Here is a 23,770-nt window from a genome sequence, read left to right on the forward strand (position 1 = left end):
AAACCACTGCCTCACACCACCACCACTTTATCATAGCTCACTCCAAGTCTTGTCAAGGCAGCGCTTTTCATACTGTACGTAGTAGCCATGGATGGTACATAGCAGCCGGTGGTACACAGCAGCCAACGGTACTTACATAGACTCCTGTTACTGCTGGTTTAGTTGTAACGAATGTTTTGTTTGAATGTGAATCCTAGTGGGGTTAAAAATGCTTCATGGAGCGTTTTATACTATGTGAATTGTTCTATAGTGACTTGTCTCGGGTGGACGGACAGTGTACAGACGCCAGGTACTTGATTCCTTGCTAATCCTGATCATATTCCTCAGTAGCAACACTAGCGGCCCCACACCAGGTGAAGGATTCAGGTTTCCCTCGATTGGTTCAACCACCTCCAAAACTATAAGCCTTTTGATCTCCCTCTCCTGGTTCTTGTCCTGTCCCGCCCCGTGATCAGAACGTCACAACGTCATCTTGTTCTTCGCCACACACACACACACACACCAACCCACCCGCGGGCCAAGAGAAGGGGGTATCAGTCTGGACTCAGACCGGTGGACTCCCCCTTGATAATGAAATACAAGGCAACACACACGCACGCGCGCACGCACACACACACACACACACACACACACACACACCCAACCGCGGGCAAAGAGTGGGATATCAGTCTGGACCCAGACCGGTGGACTCCCCATTGATAATAAAATACAAGGCAACACACACACACACACACACACACACACACACACACACACACACACACACACACCACCCACCCACCCCCCCACACCCTCGGGTCTGGAGCCAGGTATCGGCCTGAGTCCAGCCGGGGGTGGGGGGTCGGGCCTCCCTTGATGACGTCACATATATACGTCACGCAAACCATTTTGAAAATGAGGATTCCCAAAAAGGCAGCTGGACACGAATGTTATAAAAAATCTGACTCGTTATCAATCGAAACTAACTTGTAAAATACAAAAACATTGCCGAGATAAGGAATAATAAAAATATCTCAAAAAATGTACTAAATAAAGTATTAGAACTTCGACTTGCTTAAACACAATTTCAAAGCCCACCAATTTCATTCAACTGAATCGATAACGTTTTTCAAAAATTATGACTATCATTTCGATGTATCAAAACCTGGCAACTCGCCCTATTAGAAAAAATAATATTTAAAAAATGACGTTGTTTACAATATTAACAGGACTACAAATCATTCTTAAACTCTACATATTCAACTTATCAGGAGTCTTACACACTTTTCTCATGATAAACCATCTTTTGAAAACACAAACACTTCGCTACAACCTCAAATAAAAAATCACAGATAGCGGAGGTAAAAATTTTAGCGTATTTTGGCCCTCCCATTCAAGTCATAAACACCCTCTACATCACCGTACTTCACGCAACTCAAGCATGGAAAACACGTAAAACACAGCGAACTATCATTAGAAACCCTTAAAAGGCACTTGTGACTCGAAATAAATGAACTGAGACAAATATAAATAATAGTGGAAGTCGAGCATCTGGGACCGGCATTTTGGGCGGGAGCTGGTGATGACGTCACAGCCTGGGGCTCGTGACGTCACGGGTAGGCCCGTTTCCTCTCACTGAGCATCCACAACACACAAATCAGATAATTATGGATATATTTCAACAACGGACATGAAAGATTAGGCCTATGGCTCCACTTTGTGACCTGTCTGGCCTGTAATGAGTGAGAGATGATGCAGATAATGGCTGAGAGAGGCGGCGGGTCAGGGGATCGGTTTGTTTACGTTTTGAAGGCTTGCAGTATCGGGGTTTTTGTAAATATGTGCAGGTGTTAATTCACTGATATGTTGTCCTGGAGGTTACCAGCGTTAGGTTATGACATGGCACCACCGTGAAATGATGAGTTACACCAATATATTACTTACGTTTGCCAAAGACTGCTTGGCGGCGGCTGTCCATGTCACCAGCAGGCACCCACACACACCGCTGTCTGCTTTATGTCCACAACGGTGTTTAAATACTGAGAGGCTACACACACAATATTCTTTTTGTTACTGTCACTATTATCGGTATGTTCGTCTTCATCACTCACTGTCTCACTATCAACAGCCGGCACCTTGCCCTGTCTAGCCTTGCCCGGCTCACTGTAATCTGGCCGGGCTGACTACGGCGACCCGAAGAAGCGACCACTTTGTGTGCGACGCGTCTTGCAATAATATTAGAATCAAATTGCCAGAATCTACACGGATATGATAATGTCTTTATATATATATATATATATATATATATATATATATATATATATATATATATATATATATATATATATAATATACACCAACAAATAGGTACACTCATAAGTGTCTGTATGTATGTCGTTTACCTACTTTATGAAACAGTCTTCCTACTATATTTCAAACAAAAGTGACATCTGTCATTCTTCTTTCATGTCAGTTGTCATTGGACACTGGTGCCTCTGACGTAGCCCGGCTGGCCTGTCTGCTTGCCATCCGCACCCCACCTTCCCGTTCGTCCCTCACTCCCTCTTATTTCCCCTCCCCCATGATTCTCATACGTTCTTCAACTCTTCAGTCTTCAACCCGACCCCGCCTCTCTCACTCTCTCTCTCTCTCTGCAGGACAGTATTACATTATAAAGCCACTAAACAAACCAGGTCACAAAGCTATCAAGGGAAAACTGAAGCATGGCTGTCAACCTCTGGAAGTCCCAGAGTGAGAAGCAGGGGGTCCAGGGGTTGCAGGCCCTGGTCAGGTCCAGGGCGACTTTACGGTGGGGCGTGTAGGGGGGGGGGGGCCGAAGCCTCCCACATACACACTCAACAACAGTAACAAAGTATGAGGTGGATTTGTTTAGTGATTGCTGGTTGGCTCTAATTGACCAATCAGGTGAAGCCTGACAAACTGAAGGAAAGCGGACGTTTTATAATTAAGAAAATTTGGTTTTACAATTTCTCTTGGAAAATGTCATGTTAAAAAGAATATTTGGGAAATGTTTGTAAAAGTGCGTGAGTTTTTAGAGACTATGTGTGTCACATTGAGAGGGATTAAAAGGTGTGAGTCTCACGCTTCACGCGTCAGAGTTGATGAGTATGGTGAAGCCTTCATCCGGTGTGGGGCTACCAGGTGCTGCTACTCAGAAATTTTATGGCCAGGATTGGCAAGGCGTCCAGTGCTGGCGTTTGTATCTAAACGGGGATAGAAGAACCTTGCACTTCAGCGGGGCCCTTGGAACACGGGAATATCGTTCATCTCACTAAATCCATGGTAGCTAACTGAATTATGGTAGCTAACTGAAGAGATCAAACACACACTACACTTCAAAACACACCTTAAAGCACTCAAGACACACAAAATTCACCGCAAAACACACAAAAATACACAAAAACCAACAACGCACACCAAAAAGCCAATAAAAAAAGCTTTACACACATCTTGTTTATTAACGATTCCCATACATCAAGCTGCAGAAAATTGTACAGGACTGCTAGACACACACACACACACACACACACACACACACACATACCTGGACATGAACGAAATACCTGAATATGGAAATGTGGCCAAACATTTGTGAATAAGAAAATTATCACATTAATGGAGTTGGTGATAATACTGGCAGTAGTAGTAGTAGTAGTAGTAGTAGTGGAAGAAGAAGAAGAAAAAGAAGAAGAAAAAGAAAAAGAAAAAGAAGAAGAAGAAGAGGAAGAGGAAGGATTAAGAGTGATTTTTTTACCTCCTCTCTCTTTTATGATGTTAAGAGGTAGTAGTGATATAGTTAATAGTATAATGAAACAAACAATTTCTTTAACAATGACACACACACACACACACACACACACACACACACACACACACACACACACACACACACACACACACACACACACACACACACACAGTACAACAATTACAATTTACACACCTGCCTACTTACCTACCCCTACCCCAGCTCCTCTTCACCCCCTTCCCTGTCCACTAAGACTAAGAAGGCCTTTCAAGACATACAAAATTCACCCTTAAGGTCAAACATGGAAGCAGAAATGTGGAATATAGTCAAGAAGAAACAAAGCAACAAACAAAATGAACATCTAGTATTTGAAAGCCCAATATATATATATATTTTTAGTATATATAGGTTTGTTTGTCTTGTTTTTCCTATTTTTCCTTCTTTTTTCCTTTATTTCCTTTTTTCCTTTCTTTTTTTCCTCTATTTACTTCTTTTTTTCTCTATTTCCTTTTTCCTTTCTTTTTTTTATATCCCTTCCTTTTTTCCTCTATTTCCTTCTTTCCTCTTCCTTTTCCTCTTTTTCCTATTCCGTTCTTCCTTTTTCCTACTTTTCCTTCCTTTTTTCCTCTTTTTCCTTATTGATTGTATTCTGATATGAGACTTATATACAAAAGCTTTTACATATTAACAAGCTTGCAAAGAAAAATGAAATCAGACACTTAAATTCCAGTTTGCCGGAGCATTTCACCTTGCGTCATTTTCTCCTGACAAACTATTTAATTTCTTTTCTTATTCAATTTATTTATTTTTTTCAACTCGATTCTTACTGTCTCAAACACACATTAGTTATCGCCTTCAAATTTCAACTATTTTTCTTATTCCTAGTATTTATTTTTTCAGCTTCGTTCTTTTTTTTTCATTTTATCAAAGAATTAACATGTAAAATTATTATCTTTGTCATATTATCATTGGTTTAAGTCTTAGCTAATTTTCCAGTGTCTTTTCAAAGTTTCTATTATTTCCCTCACCTCAATCAAACATTTATTTTCAATTTATTAAAGAATTAACATGCAAAATTATTATCATTGTTATATTATTACAACTGGTTTTAATCATGCACTTTTTCCACTGTCTTTTTAAAGCTTATATCATTCCCTTCACCACAATCAGAACCACACACAAGTCAGCACTATCTACATAAGTATTACACCCTTTTCTAACACCTCATCTGCTCTATTTCACTCATCATACACTCAATACACACTAATTATCATATCATTTCCTTCACCTCAATCAGAACCACATGTCAACACTACATAAACACTCCACTCTTCTCTCTCCTCATCTCTAGTTAATTCAATACTTGCTAGTTATCATTTCTTCACCTCAATCAGAACCTACCACACAAATCAGCACTACCTACATGTTAACCACTTCACTCTTTTCTAGTACCTTGTCACCTCTATTTCACTCAGTACTCACTAAATGACCTGAACTTCAAACCCCATTTTTTCAAGTCCATCTATTTTGCCTAATTCTTTCAGACCTGCAAGGGAACTGGCAACTAAGTAGGCCTTTTTCTCTTTGTTTTATGTCGCCCCTAGCCAGTTTTTCTCTATCTCACGTAAAAGAAGTGACACAGTTGTGGTAGAGAGACAGAGAGCATGACACCACTCTCTCTCTCTCTTTCTCTCTAAAATGTTTAAAACTCAGACCTGCAAGGGGACTGGCAACTGAGTGGAACCTTTTTTTTCTTTGTTTTATGTTTCCCTTGGTCATTTTCCTCTTTTACATAAACAAGACACATTTATGGTAGAGAGACAAAGAGAGACATGACACCACTCTCTCTCTCTCTCTCTCTCTCTCTCTCGTTAAATCTTATGTCCCTCTTCTTGCTATTAATGTATGTACAGGTTTGAATTACTACTAACTAATGTCTTGCTTCTAATAGGCTTATGCACATACACATGCACACACACACACACATACACATGCACACACACACACACACACATGCACTCAAACCCTGTGACTCTATGCTACTACTAGAGACATAAGTACACACACACACACACACACGTAGATAGGGTGATAAATGCAATGTTGTTTGTTGGAAGTTTGAAAAGTATTGAGGAATAAAAGCTTGTGACAAAATATTATGCCAACGCCCCAAAAATATTGTCTGTGCAAATTACTAATGGCGAAAACTGTCTTGTTTCTTCTTCTTCTTCTTCTTATTATTATTACTATTATTATTATTATTATTATCATTGTTTTGGTTCGAGGATTTTACTAACTCTCTCTCTCTCTCTCTCTCTCTCTCTCTCTCTCTCTCTCTCTCTCTCTCTCTCTCTCTCTCTCTCTCTCAGCAATATATACAAATCGGATTAAAGGTAATTCAAAACTATTTCCTATTTCTCACACACACACACACACACACACATTGTCTCACTGTAAAAAATAGAAAAAATCAAATAAATAAACTACCTAAATATGAATTAAATTATATAAAAGTTTCAATTTAGTCCATATAATCTACAACTTTTTTTTATCTTTAGTTGTGACTCTCTCTCTCTCTCTCTCTCTCTCTCTCACAGCATCAAATAATAATATTCACTCAATCTCTTGAAATATAAAAGTGAACAATGTGTGTGTGTGTTTGGAAGAAAGAGAAAGAGAGAGAGAGAGAGAGAGAGAGAGAGAGAGAGAGAGAGAGAGAGAGAGAGAGAGAGAGAGAGAGAGAGACAAACTAATGCTAATAAATGATAATATCGGGATAAGGGAGCTGATAGGGGGAGTGTGAAGCAGCTGAGATGAGAGCTGCGGCAGAATCACAAGTAGTGGCTGCAGTGGCGGTGGTGGTGGTGGCGGAGGCGGTGGTGGCGGTGGAGGAGGGTGGCGGGAGACGGTTGAAAATCTCGGTTAGCTTGTTGTGGAGGTTGTCTGGCTGGCGTGCTTGTATCTTGGCAAAAAGAGCCTCGAAAGATTCCGTCATGAACGCCTCGGTGATCTGCCTTCGCTGCTTCTCCTCTTCCGCTTTCCGTTTCTGCTCCGGGCTCTCTGTCAGGACCTTCTTCAGGGACTCAAAGGTGATCTCCTCCTCCAGCGGCTTCTGCAGGAGTGTTTGGGGGTGTTAGAAAATTATTGTTGTTGTTGGTATTGTTGGTGTCAAAATGGTGGTGCTGGTAGTGCTGGTGGTGGTGGGAGGAGGAGGAGGAGGAGGAGGAGGAGGAGGAGGAGGAGGAGGAGGAGGAGGAGAGTAGTAGTAGTAGTAGTAGTAGTAGTAGTAGTAGTAGTAGTAGTAGTAGTAGTAGTAGTAGTAGCAGTAGCAGTAGCAGTAGCAGTAGCAGTAATAGTCAAAGTCATACTCAAAACACTTCTTTCCACTCCACTTTACTCCTCCACCTCCATTCTTACATATTCCAACCTTCAACCAACCCTATCTTGCCCTAACCTGACCCTACCTTACCTTACCCAACCCTACCAGTGTCTCCAGACTCACCCTCGGCAGGCCAGGTGAGGAGCAGGCACTGTCCACCTCCACACTGATAGCATTGATGTCCATAGCAGAGTTTGACGTGTTGTGTCCTCCAGAATGGCGCCTCTTCATACTGGACATGCTTGCTGTTAGTCGCTTCTCATCAAGACTGTGGAGAGAGAGAGTGTGTGAGAGTAAGGGAGAAACAAAGAGGATGTGTGTGTGTGTGTGTGAGAGATAGTGTGTCATTGTGAGAGAGAGAGGAAGAGATAGTTTGTGTGTGTGTGTGAGTGTGTGTGTGAGAGAGACATTGATTTGGGGATAGAAAAAGTGAGAAAGTGTGAGGGAGGAATAGAGAGATAGGGAGGAAGGGAAGGTAGGGGTGTGTGTGTGTGTGTGTGTGTGTGTGTGTGTGTGTGTGTGTGTGTGTGTGTGTGTGTGTGTGTGTGTGTGTGTGTGTATGGCTGATCTTCCCTCTTCTTTTTCATCCTTTTCTACAGAATTCTACTTAGTGTGAAGTGTTCTGGTCTCCTCCTCCTCCTCCTCCTCCTTCTACTTCTCTTCTCCAGAATAACACCAAGTCTGTCTATCTATCCATCCATCTATCTATCTATCTATCCATTCTCAAGTCTTCACCTCTACATCAAACACTCACCAATTACCTGTGCCCTCGTTAACACCTGCATACTCACCTGGTGCCACTGAGGAGGTCAAGAACAGTGGCATTATCAAAGAGGATGTCATCAGGCAGGCCAGCGAAGGGCAGGGTTGGATCATACTGCGGCAGGAGGTCGGGCAGCAGGTGGGGTGCACGGTCTGACCTGTGGGGGTGGAGTGGGTTAGTGGAGGGAGGGAGGGAGGGAGGGAGGAGGAGGAAGGAAGAAAGGGAGAAAGAGAAAGAGAGAGACAGAGAAGCAATATATATGTGGGCTTTGCATGTTTGAGAGAAAAAAAAAAGAGAAAGAGAAAAAAAGAAAGAGAGAAAAAGAGAGTATTTCCCTCACTTTCCTCCCTCTCCTTACCTCTCTATGGCCTTCCTTCCCTTTTTCCCTCCTTTTCCTGTTTCCTTTCCTGCACCTTCCCTTTTCTTACCTTCCTATTTCCTCTCCTCTCCTTCCTTCCTTCCCTCTCTCCCTCCCTTTTCTCTTGTGTCTCCCCTCACTTCTCTCTCATTACCTCCTCTCTATCCCTCACTGCTTCTCTCTCTCTCTCTTCCTCTCTTTCCTCTTCCTTATCTTCCTATGCCTTCCCGTCTCTCTCCTTCCCTCTCTTTTCTCATCTCTCCCTATCACCTTCCTGTTCCTCCCAGCCACACACACACACACCTGTTCTTAATCTTCTCATCTCTCTCTTTCTCTCCTTTTTCTCTTCCATCTTCACTCTCCTCACCTCTCCCTATCACCTTCCCTGTTCCTCCCAGCCACACACTCACCTGTTCTTGACGACAGTAGCCACATGGTCCTTCAGAGTGGGCACCAGGTGAGCCACTGTCATCATTACTGAGGACACAAGACCATGGAGTTGAATGGCAGCTGGTCCCTTCACATTCCCACTCTGTGCTGCACCCTGGGGAGTAAATAGGGAGTACTGTGGTGGTATATGGAGTAGGGAGTGTATGGTAGTATGATCTGTAACCTAACCTAACTTGACTTAACCTAACCTAATATATTTTTTTTTTTTAATAAGAGGGAGACAACATTAATGCAGTTAGTCATTTAGATTATCAGTTTAGTCAGGCAGTCAGTCAGTCAGTCAGTCAGTCAGTCAGTCAGTCAGTCAGTCAGTCAGTCAGTCAGCCAGCCAGCCAGCCAGCCAGCCAGCCAGCCAGCCAGCCAGCCAACCAACCAACCAACCAACCAACTAACCAACCAGCCAGCCAGCCAGTTACTTCTCACCTGCACATGGAACATCACTCTCAGAACATCAACAATAACATCATCGGAGCGGATCTCGAGCAGCAGCAGCATGAGGGTGGTGAAGACGGCCTCCAGGTTAGCCAGAGTGTTATTGGCAAACTCACAATTCTCCTGGGCTGACAGAAGCAGCTCTGTGCCCGACTTACGCCAGAAATTCACATCTTGTCGGACTGGCTTGGCAAACGTAAGGCCTAATTTTGTGATCTCCAGACTGTGTGTGAGAGAGAGAGAGAGTGAGTTAGAATGGGTGTGAGAGGAAGAGGAAGAGGAAGAGGAGGAGGAGGAGGAGAAGGAGGATGAGGATAGAGGATGAGGACAGAGGAGAGGAGAGGAGAGGAGAGGAGAGGAAAGGAGAGAGGAACAAACACAAGCACACACACACAAACAAATAAAACTGATAGAAACACAGAAAAAAAAAATAGAGAAAGAGAAAAAAAGAGAGAGAGAGAGAGAAAGAGTGAGCTTGGCAAGTCTGTGAGAGTAGAAAGAGAAAAAAGAGAGAAAAAGAGAGAAAGAGAAACACAACAGCAAGTTTGAGAGAGAAAAAAAAGACAGAAAAAGAGAGAAAGAGAGAGAGAAAAAGAGTAAAAAAAAATAAAAATGGTGAGATTGAGAAATGAGAGAGAAAAAAAAAATTGGTGAGTTTGAGAGACAGAAAGAGAAAGAGAAAGAGAGAGAGAAAGATAGATAAAGAGCCAAAACAAATACATACGTGGGCTTAGCAAGTTTGTGAGAGTTGTGGTGTCGATCGAGCAGCGTGTGAAGGATGTGCTGAACCGTTAGTCTCACCTCAGCATCACTAGACATGCTCAATCTCATCAGCCGCACCAGGAACGACTGCGCGAAGGTCTTGCTGTACTGCTCTGTGGTGTATTTTGTCCCCACCTGTGTGTTTGGGGGCGTTAAATTAGGTTAGGTTAGGTTAATTTCGCTCCACTATGAGGTCTAAACTCGCTCCATAATGGGGAAGGCTGGATGGGTGACAAATAGGCAATGATGGTGGTGAATAAAATGACACACACACACGCAGACACACACACACATATACACACCTTAAGCAGTGACTTGAGGAGAATGTGCTGCAGTTTCACCTCTGCCTCGGGACGCTGGGAGCCGACATCATCCACCCTGTCGCTGCCGGGAACCTGAGAAGAGGAGAGGAGGTTAGAGTCAAGAGTGAAGGGTGAAGGGTGAAGAGTGAAGGGTGAAGAATGAAAAGGTGAAGGGTGAAGAGTGAAGGGTGAAGGAAAAAAAACACCATAAATTGCACCCAAAACACCACAAAACACCCCAAAACTACCACAAAACACCCCAATACACCCAAAAACACCACAAAACACTCCAAAACACCACAAAACACCACAAAACTATCCCAAAACACCCCAAAACATCCCAAAACTACCCCAAAACTACCACAAAACACCCCAAAACTACCACAAAAAACCACAAAACATCCCAAAAGTAACCCAAAACACCCCAAAACACCCAAAACACCACAAAACACCCAAACCATTACCTTGTTCAATATAAACACCATGGAATCCACCTTCTGGTAGTCCGGGAGGTGGTTAGCGTACTCTCCCAGCGCGTGGATCAGAGTCTCCTGGTACATGCGCTCCGCCGAACCCTCCTCTCCACTGGCCCCTCCCACCACTGAGGCCCGAATGTGCTCCAGCAGGGAATTGATGATCTCAATGACTGATGGACCTGAAAAGTGGACCAGTGGAGTTGTTTTGGTGATTTTGGTGACTGGTGGACCTGAAAAGTAGACCAGTTGAGTTGTTTTGGTGATCTTGATGACTGATGGACCTGAAAAGTGGACCAGTGGAGTTGTTTTGGTGATTTTGGTGACTGATGGACCTGAAAAGTGGACCAGTGGATTTTTTGGGTGATCTTGGTGACTGATGGACCAAAAAAGTGGACCAGTGGGTTTTTTTTTTTTTGTGGTGAAAATTTTAGTAGTTTGGAAGGAATTGTGGTTGAAATCTGTGGTTCCTGAATTGTGGTAGGTCGGAAATTGTGGTTTTGTTATAAATACTAAATGCAACAAGGTAAACATGCATGCACACACACACACACACACACACACACACACACACACATTCTTTCTTTTCTTTTTCTTCATTTCTTCGCTTTGTCTCTTCTATCTCTTGCTTCCTCCTCCTCCTCTTCCTCCTCCTTCTCCTCCTTCTCCTCCTCCTCCTCCTTCTTCTCCTCCTCCTCCTCCTCCTTCTCCTCTTCTTTTTATGACAATCTATTCCATAACTTCATAATCTTTATCCATAAAATATTCAAAACACAACTTGGTAAACACACACACACACACACACACACACACACACACACACACACACACACACTCACCTATACACTCCCCCGCAGCGATTGGAATGACTTTGGACAGCACATCAGCAATACCAGTCCTGATCTTCGCTGACTCGCTTCCCTTCTCGTTCAGGTGACTCATGATCAGCTCAATTATCGTTATGCTGTACTGAACCTGTCGGCCGGAGTAAGGTTAGGTTAGGTTAGGTTAGGTTGGGTTGGGTTGGGTTAGGTTGGGTTGGGTTGGTTGGGTTGGGTTGGGTTAAAAGGTCAGAATTTTAGTGGTGTTTTTTAAGTTATGTTTAAGTTGTTTTTATTGATTTATTTGGTTAGGTTAATCTCTCTCTCTCTCTCTCTCTCTCTCTCTCTCTCTCTCTCTCTCTCTCTCTCTCTCTCTCTCCTGCTTTATCCTATCTTTCCTCTTTTTCTCTCACTTTTCCTTCAGTTTTTTTCCTATTTGTATCTATAAATTTCTCATCTCTCTCTCTCTCTCTCTGCCTCACCTGTATAGAGTACATGAGAATCTTGAACACCTGTACAGCGAATGTGTTGTTCACCCACAGCCCCTGGAGGTCCATGTGCCTGTGGGTCAAAACTGCACATTACAAAACACTGCAAAGGATAAACAAACCAAGATAAATGTTAATCTTGTTCATATGGCACTAGTAACTCTTCACTCCTTCAGTACTGGGACACATTTTACCAGATTTGTGTACCATTAGACCATTTTATTGACATTAGGAAGGGTCTATGAGGCAGAAGATTAATGGCCACAGTCGTCACTATTTTAACTCCTTCAGTACTGGGACATATTTTTACCAGATTTGTGTGCAATTAGACCATTTTATTGACATTAGGAAGGGTCGATGGAGGTCAGAAGATTAATGGCCACAGGTTTCAAGAGCAAAGCATTTCTGAATACATGCCCACACTCTCTCTCTCTCTCTCTCACACACACACAGACACTCACATTAACAAAGGCTTGACAACATTGTGTATCTTTCCATAGGTGGCGCGAGATACAAGTTCCCGCAGACACATTTCAGCCAGTTCATGTGGTTCCTTCTCTCCATCGCCCTGGTGGTGGTGGTGGTTGTCAGGGGTGTCTGCTGTGGGCTTCGTCTCCTGGCGGGGGTGAGAGAGGGGTGAGAAGGGATGAAAATGGGGCTTAAATCTACTACTGGTGTGTAATTTCCTGCTGGGGGTGAATTGGGGTGAAAATGGGGCTTAAATATCTTGCTGGGGATGAATTGTGGTGAAAATGGGGCTTAAATCTCATACCGGGGTGAACTGGGGTGAAAATGGGGCTTAAAACTCTTGCTGGGGGTGAATTGGGGTGAAAATGGGGCTTAATTCTCTTGCTGGGGTGAAAATGGGGCTTAAATCTCTTGCTGGGGTGAAATGGGGTGAAAATGGGGCTTAATTCTCTTGCTGGGGTGAAAATAGGGCTTAAATCTACTGTGGGGGTGAATTGGGGTGAAAATGGGGCTTAGTTCTCTTGCTGGGGTGAAAATGGGGCTTAAATCTACTGTGGGGGTGAATTGGGGTGAAAATGGGGCTTAGTTCTCTTGCTGGGGTGAAAATGGGGCTTAAATCTCCTGCTGGGGTGAATTGGGGTGAAAATGGGGCTTAAATTTCCTACTGTATGTGGTACTGCAATTCCTAATAAACTGTATTATTATATTATCATCATTATTACCTGTGCTTGTCTTTATATTAACGTGAAATGAAAGTATATTCTTTATTCAGACTGGGAGTTGTCGCTATTCATCGCTACTGAGGGAGAGGAGACAGGAAGCTTGACAATATAGTACCGTAGCGTTGCCTCCGTCAGTCTTCACTATCTGTCCTCACTTAATTTGAGTTCTTGCTTCTATGTACCGGCTGCTCATGTACCACTGCTTCAGCTTACGTGTACCATTCTAGACTATGGCGTGTGTGTATCTCTCTTACTTAATAATGCAGGTCATCTGGAGTTTCGAAGTACCGAGCAAATCTACTGGAGTTTTCGAAATATATAGCAGGTTCACTGGGGCTTCGAAATACTGAGAAACTCCACAGCAACCAGGTTCACAGCAGCAATGGATGGTACATAATAGCCAGGTACAGAACATAGTAGTCATTAATGGTACACAGCAGACAACGGTACTTACATAGACGTCTGTTACCTGTCATGGCAAGGAACGAGGAAAATATAACTCGTAAAAGGCTACACTGGGAAGGCACCAAACCACTGCCTCACACCACCACCACTTTATCATAGCTCACTCCAAGTCTTGTCACGGCAGCGCTTTTCATACTGTACGTAGTAGCCATGGATGGTACATAGCAGCCGGTGGTACACAGCAGCCAACGGTACTTACATAGACTCCTGTTACTGCTGGTTTAGTTGTAACGAATGTTTTGTTTGAATGTGAATCCTAGTGGGGTTAAAAATGCTTCATGGAGCGTTTTATACTATGTGAATTGTTCTATAGTGACTTGTCTCGGGTGGACGCGCGGTGTACACACGCCAGGTACTTGATTCCTTGCTAATCCTGATCATATTCCACAGTAGCAACACTAGCAGCCCCACACCAGGTGAAGGATTCAAGTTTCCCTCGATTGGTTCAACCACCTCCAAAACTATAAGCCTTTTGATCTCCCCCTCCTGGTTCTTGTCCTGTCCCGCCCCGTGATCAGAACGTCACCACGTCATCTTGTTCTTCGCCACACACATACACACACACACCAACCCACCCGCGGGCCAGTCTGGACTCAGACCGGTGGACTCCCCCTTGATAATGAAATACAAGGCAACACACACGCACGCGCCCGCACACACACACACACACACACACACACACACACACACACACACACACACCAACCCACCCGCGGGCAAAGAGTGGGATATCAGTCTGGATCCAGACCGGTGGACTTCCCATTGATAATGAAATACAAGGCAATACACACACACACACACACACACACACACACACACACACACACACACACACACACAACCACCCACCCACCCACCCCCACACCCTCGGGCCTGGAGCCAGGTATCGGCCTGAGTCCAGCCGGGGGTGGGGGGTCGGCCCTCCCTTGATGACGTCACATATATACGTCACGCAAACCATTTTGAAAATGAGGATTCCCAAAAAGGCAGCTGGACACGAATGTTATAAAAAATCTGACTCGTTATCAATCGAAACTAACTTCGAGAATACAAAAACATTGCCGAGATAAGGAATAATAAAAATATCTCAAAGAATGTACTAAATAAAGTATTAGAACTTCGACTTGCTTAAAAACAATTTCAAAGCCCACCAATTTCATTCAACTGAATCGATAACGTTTTTCAAAAATTATGACTATCATTTCGATGTATCAAAACCTGGCAACTCGCCCTATTAGAAAAAATAATATTTAAAAAATGACGTTGTTTACAATATTAACAGGACTACAAATCTTTCTTAAACTCTACATATTCAACTTATCAGGAGTCTTACACACTTTTCTCATGATAAACCATCTTTTGAAAACACAAACACTTCGCTACAACCCCAAATAAAAAATCACAGATAGCGGAGGTAAAAATTTTAGCGTATTTTGGCCCTCCCATTCAAGTCATAAACACCCTCTACATCACCGTACTTCACGCAACTCAAGCATGGAAAACACGTAAAACACAGCGAACTATCATTAGAAACCCTTAAAAGGCACTTGTGACTCGAAATAAATGAACTGAGACAAATATAAATAATAGTGGAAGTCGAGCATCTGGGACCGGCATTTTGGGCGGGAGCTGGTGATGACGTCACAGCCTGGGGCTCGTGACGTCACGGGTAGGCCTGTTTCCTCTCACTGAGCCTCCACAACACACAAATCAGATAATTATGGATATATTTCAACAACGGACATGAAAGATTAGGCCTATGGCTCCACTTTGTGACCTGTCTGGCCTATAATGAGTGAGAGATGAGGCAGATAATGGCTGAGAGAGGCGGCGGGTCAGGGGATCGGTTTGTTTACGTTTTGAAGGCTTGCAGTATTGGGGTTTTTGTAAATATGTGCAGGTGTTAATTCACTGATATGTTGTCCTGGAGGTTATCAGCGTTAGGTTTTATCACGGCACCACCGTGAAATGATGAGTTACACCAATATATTACTTACGTTTGCCAAAGACTGCTTGGCGGCGGCTGTCCGTGTCACCAGCAGGCACCCACACACACCGCTGTCTGCTTTATGTCCTCAACGGTGTTTAAATACTGAGAGGCTACACACACAATATTCTTTTTGTTACTGTCACTATTATCGGTATGTTCGTCTTCATCACTCACTGTCTCACTATCAACAGCCGGCACCTTGTCCTGTCTAGCCTTGCCCGGCTCACTGTAATCTGGCCGGGCTGATTACGGCGACCCGAAGAAGCGACCACTTTGTGTGCGACGCGTCTTGCAATAATATTAAAATCAAATTGCCAGAATCTACACGGATATGATAATGTCTTTATATATATATATATATATATATATATATATATATATATATATATATATATATATATATATATATATATATAATATACACCAACAAATAGGTACACTCGTAAGTGTATGTATGTATGTCGTTTACCTACTTAATGAAACAGTCTTCCTACTATATTTCAAACAAAAGTGACATCTGTCATTCTTCTTACATGTCAGTTGTCATTGGCCACTGGTGCCTCTGACGTAGCCCGGCTGGCCTGTCTGCTTGCCATCCACACCCACCTTCCCGTTCGTCCCTCACTCAGCCACTCTCCCTCTTATTTCCCCTCCCCCATGATTATCATACGTTCTTCAACTCTTCAGTCCTCAACCCGACCCCGCCTCTCTCTCTCTCTCTCTCTCTCTCTCTCATTTCATCTATCTTCATTCTTTCTTATAAAATTTCCTTTTTAAGGTGTTTTTACGATTCTACAGGCAAAGTGACAAGATTTATGTATTATTAACTGGAGAATCACTCTTGAAAACCCCGCTAGTCACCTCTGTGGCCTTGGAAAATGGTCTTGGTGAGAAAGCAAAGCGTTTCTGAATGTTACTCTGTCACTTCGTCACCTGTCACACCTGTGCTGGCCTTTCAATCAACGCTACACGAAGACAATTACAAAGTCAAGATGTTTTCGCTATTCATCGGTACTGACAGTGGTGAAAATTGGCAATATACGGTTACTCCTTCGTCAGTCTCCATCAGTGCCTCCGTCACCAGCCGACCGTTACCAACACAGTGCGATCCCACGATGTTGCGCGCCATAAACAACGAGGCTAATGTTCTAATCTTAATCATTCCCCCAATCCCCATATGTATATTTTCAGTATGTATGTGGTAATGCAATTCCTAATAAACCGTATTATTATATTATCATCATTATTACCTGTGGTTGTATTTATATTAACGTGAAATGAAAGTATATTCTTCATTCAGACTGGGAGTTGTCGCTATTCATCGCTACTGAGGGAGAGGAGACAGGAAGCTTGACAATATAGTACCGTAGCGTTGCCTCCGTCAGTCTTCACTATCTGTCCTCACTTAATCTGAGTTCTTGCTTCTATGTACCGGCTACTCATGTACCACTGCTTCAGCTTACGTGTACCATTCTAGGCTATGGCGTGTGTGTATCTCTCTTACTTAATAATGCAGGTCATCTGGAGTTTCGAAGTATCGAGCAAATCCATTGGAGTTTTCGAAATATATAGCAGGTTCACTGGGGCTTCGAAATACTGAGAAACTCCACAGCAACCAGGTTCACAGCAGCAATGGATGGTACATAATAGCCAGGTACAGAACATAGTAGTCATTAATGGTACACAGCAGCCAACGGTACTTACATAGACGTCTGTTACCTGTCATGGGAAGGAACGAGGAAAATATAACTCGTAAAAGGCTACACTGGGAAGGCACCAAACCACTGCCTCACACCACCACCACTTTATCATAGCTCACTCCAAGTCTTGTCAAGGCAGCGCTTTTCATACTGTACGTAGTAGCCATGGATGGTACATAGCAGCCGGTGGTACACAGCAGCCAACGGTGCTTACATAGACTCCTGTTACTGCTGGTTTAGTTGTAACGAATGTTTTGTTTGAATGTGAATCCTAGTGGGGTTAAAAATGCTTCATGGAGCGTTTTTTACTATGTGAATTGTTCTATAGTGACTTGTCTCGGGTGGACGCGCGGTGTACAGACGCCAGGTACTTGATTCCTTGCTAATCCTGATCATATTCCTCAGTAGCAACACTAGCAGCCCCACACCAGGTGAAGGATTCAGGTTTCCCTCGATTGGTTCAACCACCTCCAAAACTATAAGCCTTTTGATCTCCCCCTCCTGGTTCTTGTCCTGCCCCGCCCCGTGATCAGAACGTCACAACGTCATCTTGTTCTTCGCCACACACATACACACACACACCAACCCACCCGCGGGCCAGTCTGAACTCAGACCGGTGGACTCCCCCTTGATAATGAAATACAAGGCAACACACACGCACGCACGCGCGCGCGCACGCACACACACACACACACACACACACACACACACACAACCCACCCGCGGGCAAAGAGTGGGATATCAGTCTGGACCCAGACCGGTGGACTCCCCATTGATAATGAAACACAAGGCAACACACACACACACACACACACACACACACACACACACACACACACACACACACACACAACCACCCACCCGCCCACCCCCACACCCTCGGGCCTGGAGCCAGGTATCGGCCTGAGTCCAGCCGGGGGTGGGGGGTCGGCCCACCCTTGATGACGTCACATATATACGTCACGCAAACCATTTTGAAAATGAGGATTCCCAAAAAGGCAGCTGGACACGAATGTTATAAAAAATATGACTCGTTATCAATCGAAACTAACTTGTAAAATACAAAAACATTGCCGAGATAAGGAATAATAAGAATATCTCAAAAATGTACTAAATAAAGTATTAGAACTTCGACTTGCTTAAAAACAATTTCAAAGCCCACCAATTTCATTCAACTGAATCGATAACGTTTTTCAAAAATTATGACTATCATTTCGATATATCAAAACCTGGCAACTCGCCCTATTAGAAAAAATAATATTTAAAAAATGACGTTGTTTACAATATTAACAGGACTACAAATCATTCTTAAAGTCCACATCTTTAACTTCTCAGGAGCCTTGCACACTTTTCTCATGATAAACCATCTTTTGAAAACACAAACACTTCGCTACAACCCCAAATAAAAAATCACAGATAGCGGAGGTAAAAATTTTAGCGTATTTTGGCCCTCCCATTCAAGTCATAAACACCCTCTACATCACCGTACTTCACGCAACTCAAGCATGGAAAACACGTAAAACACAGCGAACTATCATTAGAAACCCTTAAAAGGCACTTGTGACTCGAAATAAATGAACTGAGACAAATATAAATAATAGTGGAAGTCGAGCATCTGGGACCGGCATTTTGGGCGAGAGCTGATGATGACGTCACAGCCTGGGGCTCGTGACGTCACGGGTAGGCCCGTTTGCTCTCAGAGCCTCCACAACACACAAATCAGATAATTATGGATATATTTCAACAACGGACATGAAAGATTAGGCCTATGGCTCCACTTTGTGACCTGTCTGGCCTGTAATGAGTGAGAGATGAGGCAGATAATGGCTGAGAGAGGCGGCGGGTCAGGGGATCGGTTTGTTTACGTTTTGAAGGCTTGCAGTATTGGGGTTTTTGTAAGTATGTGCAGGTGTTAATTCACTGATATGTTGTCCTGGAGGTTACCAGCGTTAGGTTATGACATGGCACCACCGTGAAATGATGAGTTACACCAATATATTACTTACGTATGCCAAAGACTGTCCGTGTCACCAGCAGGCACCCACACACACCGCTGTCTGCTTTATGTCCACAACGGTGTTTAAATACTGAGAGGCTACACACACAATATTCTTTTTGTTACTGTCACTATTATCGGTATGTTCGTCTTCATCACTCACTGTCTCACTATCAACAGCCGGCACCTTGCCCTGTCTAGCCTTGCCCGGCTCACTGTAATCTGGCTGGGCTGACTACGGCGACCCGAAGAAGCGACCACTTTGTGTGCGACGCGTCTGGCAATAATATTAGAATCAAATTGCCAGAATCTACACGGATATGATAATGTCTTTATATATATATATATATATATATATATATATATATATATATATATATATATATATATGTTACACCCCGTTTGTGAAATTGCCCATTTCATGAAATGGGCAAACCCAATTCATGAAATGAACCTAACCTAACCTAACCTAACCCAATTCATGAAATGTGGAATGGAGTGGCCATTTCATGAAATGGTTAGGTTAGGTTAGGTTAGGTTCATTTCATGAATTGGGTTTGCCCATTTCATGAAATGGGCAATTTCACAAACGGGGTGTAACATATATATATATATATATATATATATATATATATATATATATATATATATATATATATATGTATATATAATATACACCAACAAATAGGTACACTCATAAGTGTCTGTATGTATGTCGTTTACCTACTTAATGAAACAATCTTCCTACTATATTTCAAACAAAAGTGACATCTGTCATTCTTCTTACATGTCAGTTGTCATTGGCCACTGGTGCCTCTGACGTAGCCCGGCTGGCCTGTCTGCTTGCCATCCACACCCCACCTTCTCGTTCGTCCCTCACTCAGCCACTCTCCCTCTTATTTCCCCTCCCCCATGATTCTCATACGTTCTTCAACTCTTCAGTCTTCAACCCGACCTCTCTCTCTCTCTCTCTCTCTCTGCAGGACAGTATTACATTATAAAGCCACTAAACAAACCAGGTCACAAAGCTATCAAGGGAAAACTGAAGCATGGCTGTCAACCTCTGGAAGTCCCAGAGTGAGAAGCAGGGGGTCCAGGGGTTGCAGGTCCTGGTCAGGTCCAGGGCGACTTTACGGTGGGGCGTGTAGAGGGGGGGGGCGAAGCCTCCACATACACACTCAACAACAGTCCTCACCTCAGTGTACAGAGAGCTGTGTTGCATGTTGTACAGGAGGGAGGGCACAATCTTCTCCATGTGTGTGGGCAGCCAGATGTTCTCTCCGAGGTTGTCCCAGTCTGTCTTGCGCACCACACCCTGCAGGGACGAGGGGTGGTGTGAAAGGGTCCCTGTACTAAACACACTTGTACTGTTGTTTATCAGGGGTTAGTAAACACACACACACACACACACACACACACACACACACACACACACAGAGGAATGTAAGTGGTGAAAACAAGAGGTCCTTTTCAAAACACACATGTAAACTTGCCTAGTCATCTTTCAAGGGTCCCTAAACACACACACACACACATGCACACACACACACACACAGACGCAAGAAGAAAGAAAAGAGGTCAAAAGAGAATGTCAGGTTACGTTAAAAAAGGCTCTATATATGAAAAACTTGCGTAACCTTGCATAGCTTTCTTGTAACACTAAACACACACACACACACACGCACACACCTGCAGTCCCTTGATCCCGGCAGTCCTGAGGTGTTTGCGTGTGGCCTCGTTGTCGTCATTAGAGTAACACATGCAGGAGAACTTGCTGACCAGGAAGTCGTAGCGTCGGTGGTAGGAAGGCGTGTCCTCTCGGATGTTGGCGAACTTCTCAAACTGTGGTGGTGGTGGAAAACGTACCTCAGAACACCAGTAAACATCAAAAAATGAGGAAAAATAAGACTCAAACACCAAACACATGAAAAACTTTGCCTCAAAACATCAATAAACATCAAAAACTGCCACAAAACATCAATAAACATAAAAAACTGCCACAAAATATCAATAAACATCACAAATTGCCTAAAAAACCTCAAAAACACCCCAAAAACACCTCAACACCTCAAAAAACCCCAAAACACCTCTAAACACCCCAAAACACCTCTAAACACCTCAAAAACACCTGAACAACACCTGAAACTCACCGATTGTGTGGCTCTGAGTTGCAAGGCAGGTTCGGTTGACTCTAAAAGCTTCTGTACCATTTGTAGGAAGGACTCGACAAAAAGATTGAGGTTGTTGGCGTGGCAGGAGACGAGAAGCTGGTCCAGGGCGTCCATGGAGATGATTACGTAGCCTGTGGTGGTGGTGGTGGTGGGAGGAGGAGGAGGAGGAGGAGTAGTAGTAGTAGTAGTAGTAGTAGTAGTAGTAGAAGAAGAAGAAGAAGAAGGAGAAAAAGAAGAAGTGGTGGTGGTGGTGGTGGTGGTGATACAAGAACATTTTAGGATGGTTTTGGACAGGGTTTAGATGTATTTTTAGTTTTTATGTTAAGAAATGAAATGCTCTCTCTCTCTCTCTCTCTCTCTCTCTCTCTCTCTCTCTCTCTCTCTCAAAAAATACCCAATGAAATAAGAAAACACCCTAACATCTTATGGAACACCCCAAAACATCCATACAACACCTCTACAACACTCCACCACACTCTTAAACACCCCAACACATCTCTACAACACCCCAACACACCTCAACACACCCCAAAACACCCCTAGACACTCCTAAACACCCCAACACACCCCTAGACACTCCTAAACACCTCAACACACCCCAAAACACCCCTAAACACTCCTAGACACCCCAACACACCTCTAAAACACCTCTAGACACTCCTAAACACCCCAAACACCTCTACAGCACCCCAAAACACCCCAAAACACCTCAACACACCCCTAGACACCCCAACACACCCCTACAACACCCCAAAACATCTCAACACACCCCAAAACACCCCTAGACACCCCAAAACACCCCAACACACCTCAAAACACCTCAACACACCCCAAAACACCCATAGACACCTCAACACACCCCAAAACACCCCAAATTCTCCTCCTCTCTCTACACCTGTTCTCTTTTCTGCTTTCCTCCTCCTCCTACACCCTCACACCCTCCTATACCCTACCCTCCTGACACTCTCTCTCCTCCTCCTCCCCACCCTGACCCACAATGCACCTGTTTTTCTCCTGTTGATGTCCCGGAAGAGCCGATAAGCCAGGTACTCCCCAATCCGGTCCAGTTTGTCCGGTGAATTCATAGCGTACCACATCAGTTTATCCATGTTGCTCTTGACCAGCCCATCCTGCCGGGAGAAGACCACGGACGGTTACGGAGGCTTATGGAGGGTCTAGGATGGTTTGGGATAGGTTTAAGATGGTTTTGGATGGATTTGGGATGGTTTTAAGTGGTTTTGGGATGGTTTTAGGTGGTTTTTGGGTGTTTTAAGTGGTTTTTGGATGGTTACAGAGGGTTATGGAGGGTCAAGGATGGTTTGAGATAGGTTTAAGATGGTTTTGGATGAATTTGGGATGGTTTTAAGTGGTTTTAGGGTGTTTTACATGGTTTTTGGATAGTTACGGAGGCTTATGGAGGGTCTAGGATGGTTTGGGATAGGTTTAAGATGGTTTTGGATGGATTTGGGATGGTTTTAAGTGGTTTTTGGGTGTTTTAAGTGGTTTTAGGATGGTTTTGGATGGTCTTTTTGGATGGTTATGGTTTTAGGTGTTTTGGAGGGTTATGGATGGTCTAGGATGGTTTGGGATAGGTTTAAGATGGTTTGGATGATTTTGGGATGGTTTTAAGTGGTTTTTGGGTGTTTTAAGTGGTTTTTGGATGATTACGGAGGGTTATGGAGGGTCTAGGGTGGTTTGGGATAGGTTTAAGATGGTTTTGGGATGGTTTTAAGTGGTTTAGGGTGTTTTAAGAGGTTTTTGGATGGTTACGGAGGATTATGGATGGTCTAGGATGGTTTGGGATAGGTTTAAGATGGTTTTGGATGGTTATGAATGGGTTTTGGATGGTTTTGGGATGGTTTTAAGTGGTTTTGGGTGTTTAAGTAATTTTGGGAAGGTTTAGGATGGTTTGGGATTATTCTGAATGGTTTTTGGATGTAATTTACGTTCTGGATGGTTTGTAATGATTTTTCAGTGGTTTAGGACAGTTTAGGATAATTTTGGATGGTTTAAAATGATTTAGGATGGTTTTGAGTGTTTTCTGGATGGTTTACAACACTTTTGGATGGTTCAAGATAGTTCTAGGTGTTTTTAGATAATTTGAGTGATTTAGATTAGTTATATATTGTGTTTGGATGGTATAGGATGGTTCTGGATGGTCGAGGATAGTTTGGGGTCTATTTATATGATTTAGCTTTAATGTAAGTGGTTTCTGGGCATGTATTAGTAATTTGGGTCGTTTTGGATGGTTCTGGGAGTTCTATAGATGGTTTGGATGGTTC

The 23,770-nt window shown here is 43.4% G+C and overlaps 1 protein-coding gene across 2 annotated transcripts in view; it reads right to left on the reverse strand.

Annotated features, from left to right (window-relative positions):
- Positions 1–4,298: 4,298 nt before the first annotated feature.
- Positions 4,299–23,770, reverse strand: part of LOC123501112 (protein EFR3 homolog cmp44E-like) — a 30,308-nt gene continuing 10,836 nt past the window's right edge. For both annotated transcript variants that reach the window (XM_045249700.1, XM_045249699.1), the window contains exons 3-17: positions 22,492–22,618; positions 21,468–21,619; positions 21,007–21,159; positions 20,513–20,632; positions 12,438–12,592; positions 11,971–12,049; positions 11,507–11,642; positions 10,659–10,849; positions 10,195–10,287; positions 9,855–10,027; positions 9,122–9,353; positions 8,659–8,792; positions 7,919–8,047; positions 7,251–7,395; positions 4,299–6,860 (exon numbers count right to left, since the gene is read on the reverse strand). In XM_045249700.1, coding sequence (XP_045105635.1) covers positions 6,504–6,860; positions 7,251–7,395; positions 7,919–8,047; positions 8,659–8,792; positions 9,122–9,353; positions 9,855–10,027; positions 10,195–10,287; positions 10,659–10,849; positions 11,507–11,642; positions 11,971–12,049; positions 12,438–12,592; positions 20,513–20,632; positions 21,007–21,159; positions 21,468–21,619; positions 22,492–22,618 — 2,376 coding nt within the window. In that variant the 3' untranslated portion in view covers positions 4,299–6,503. The remainder of the gene's footprint in view (positions 6,861–7,250; positions 7,396–7,918; positions 8,048–8,658; positions 8,793–9,121; positions 9,354–9,854; positions 10,028–10,194; positions 10,288–10,658; positions 10,850–11,506; positions 11,643–11,970; positions 12,050–12,437; positions 12,593–20,512; positions 20,633–21,006; positions 21,160–21,467; positions 21,620–22,491; positions 22,619–23,770) is intronic.

This window comes from Portunus trituberculatus, chromosome 8 (genome assembly GCF_017591435.1).
Source record: "Portunus trituberculatus isolate SZX2019 chromosome 8, ASM1759143v1, whole genome shotgun sequence".
Lineage (NCBI taxonomy): Eukaryota > Metazoa > Arthropoda > Malacostraca > Decapoda > Portunidae > Portunus > Portunus trituberculatus.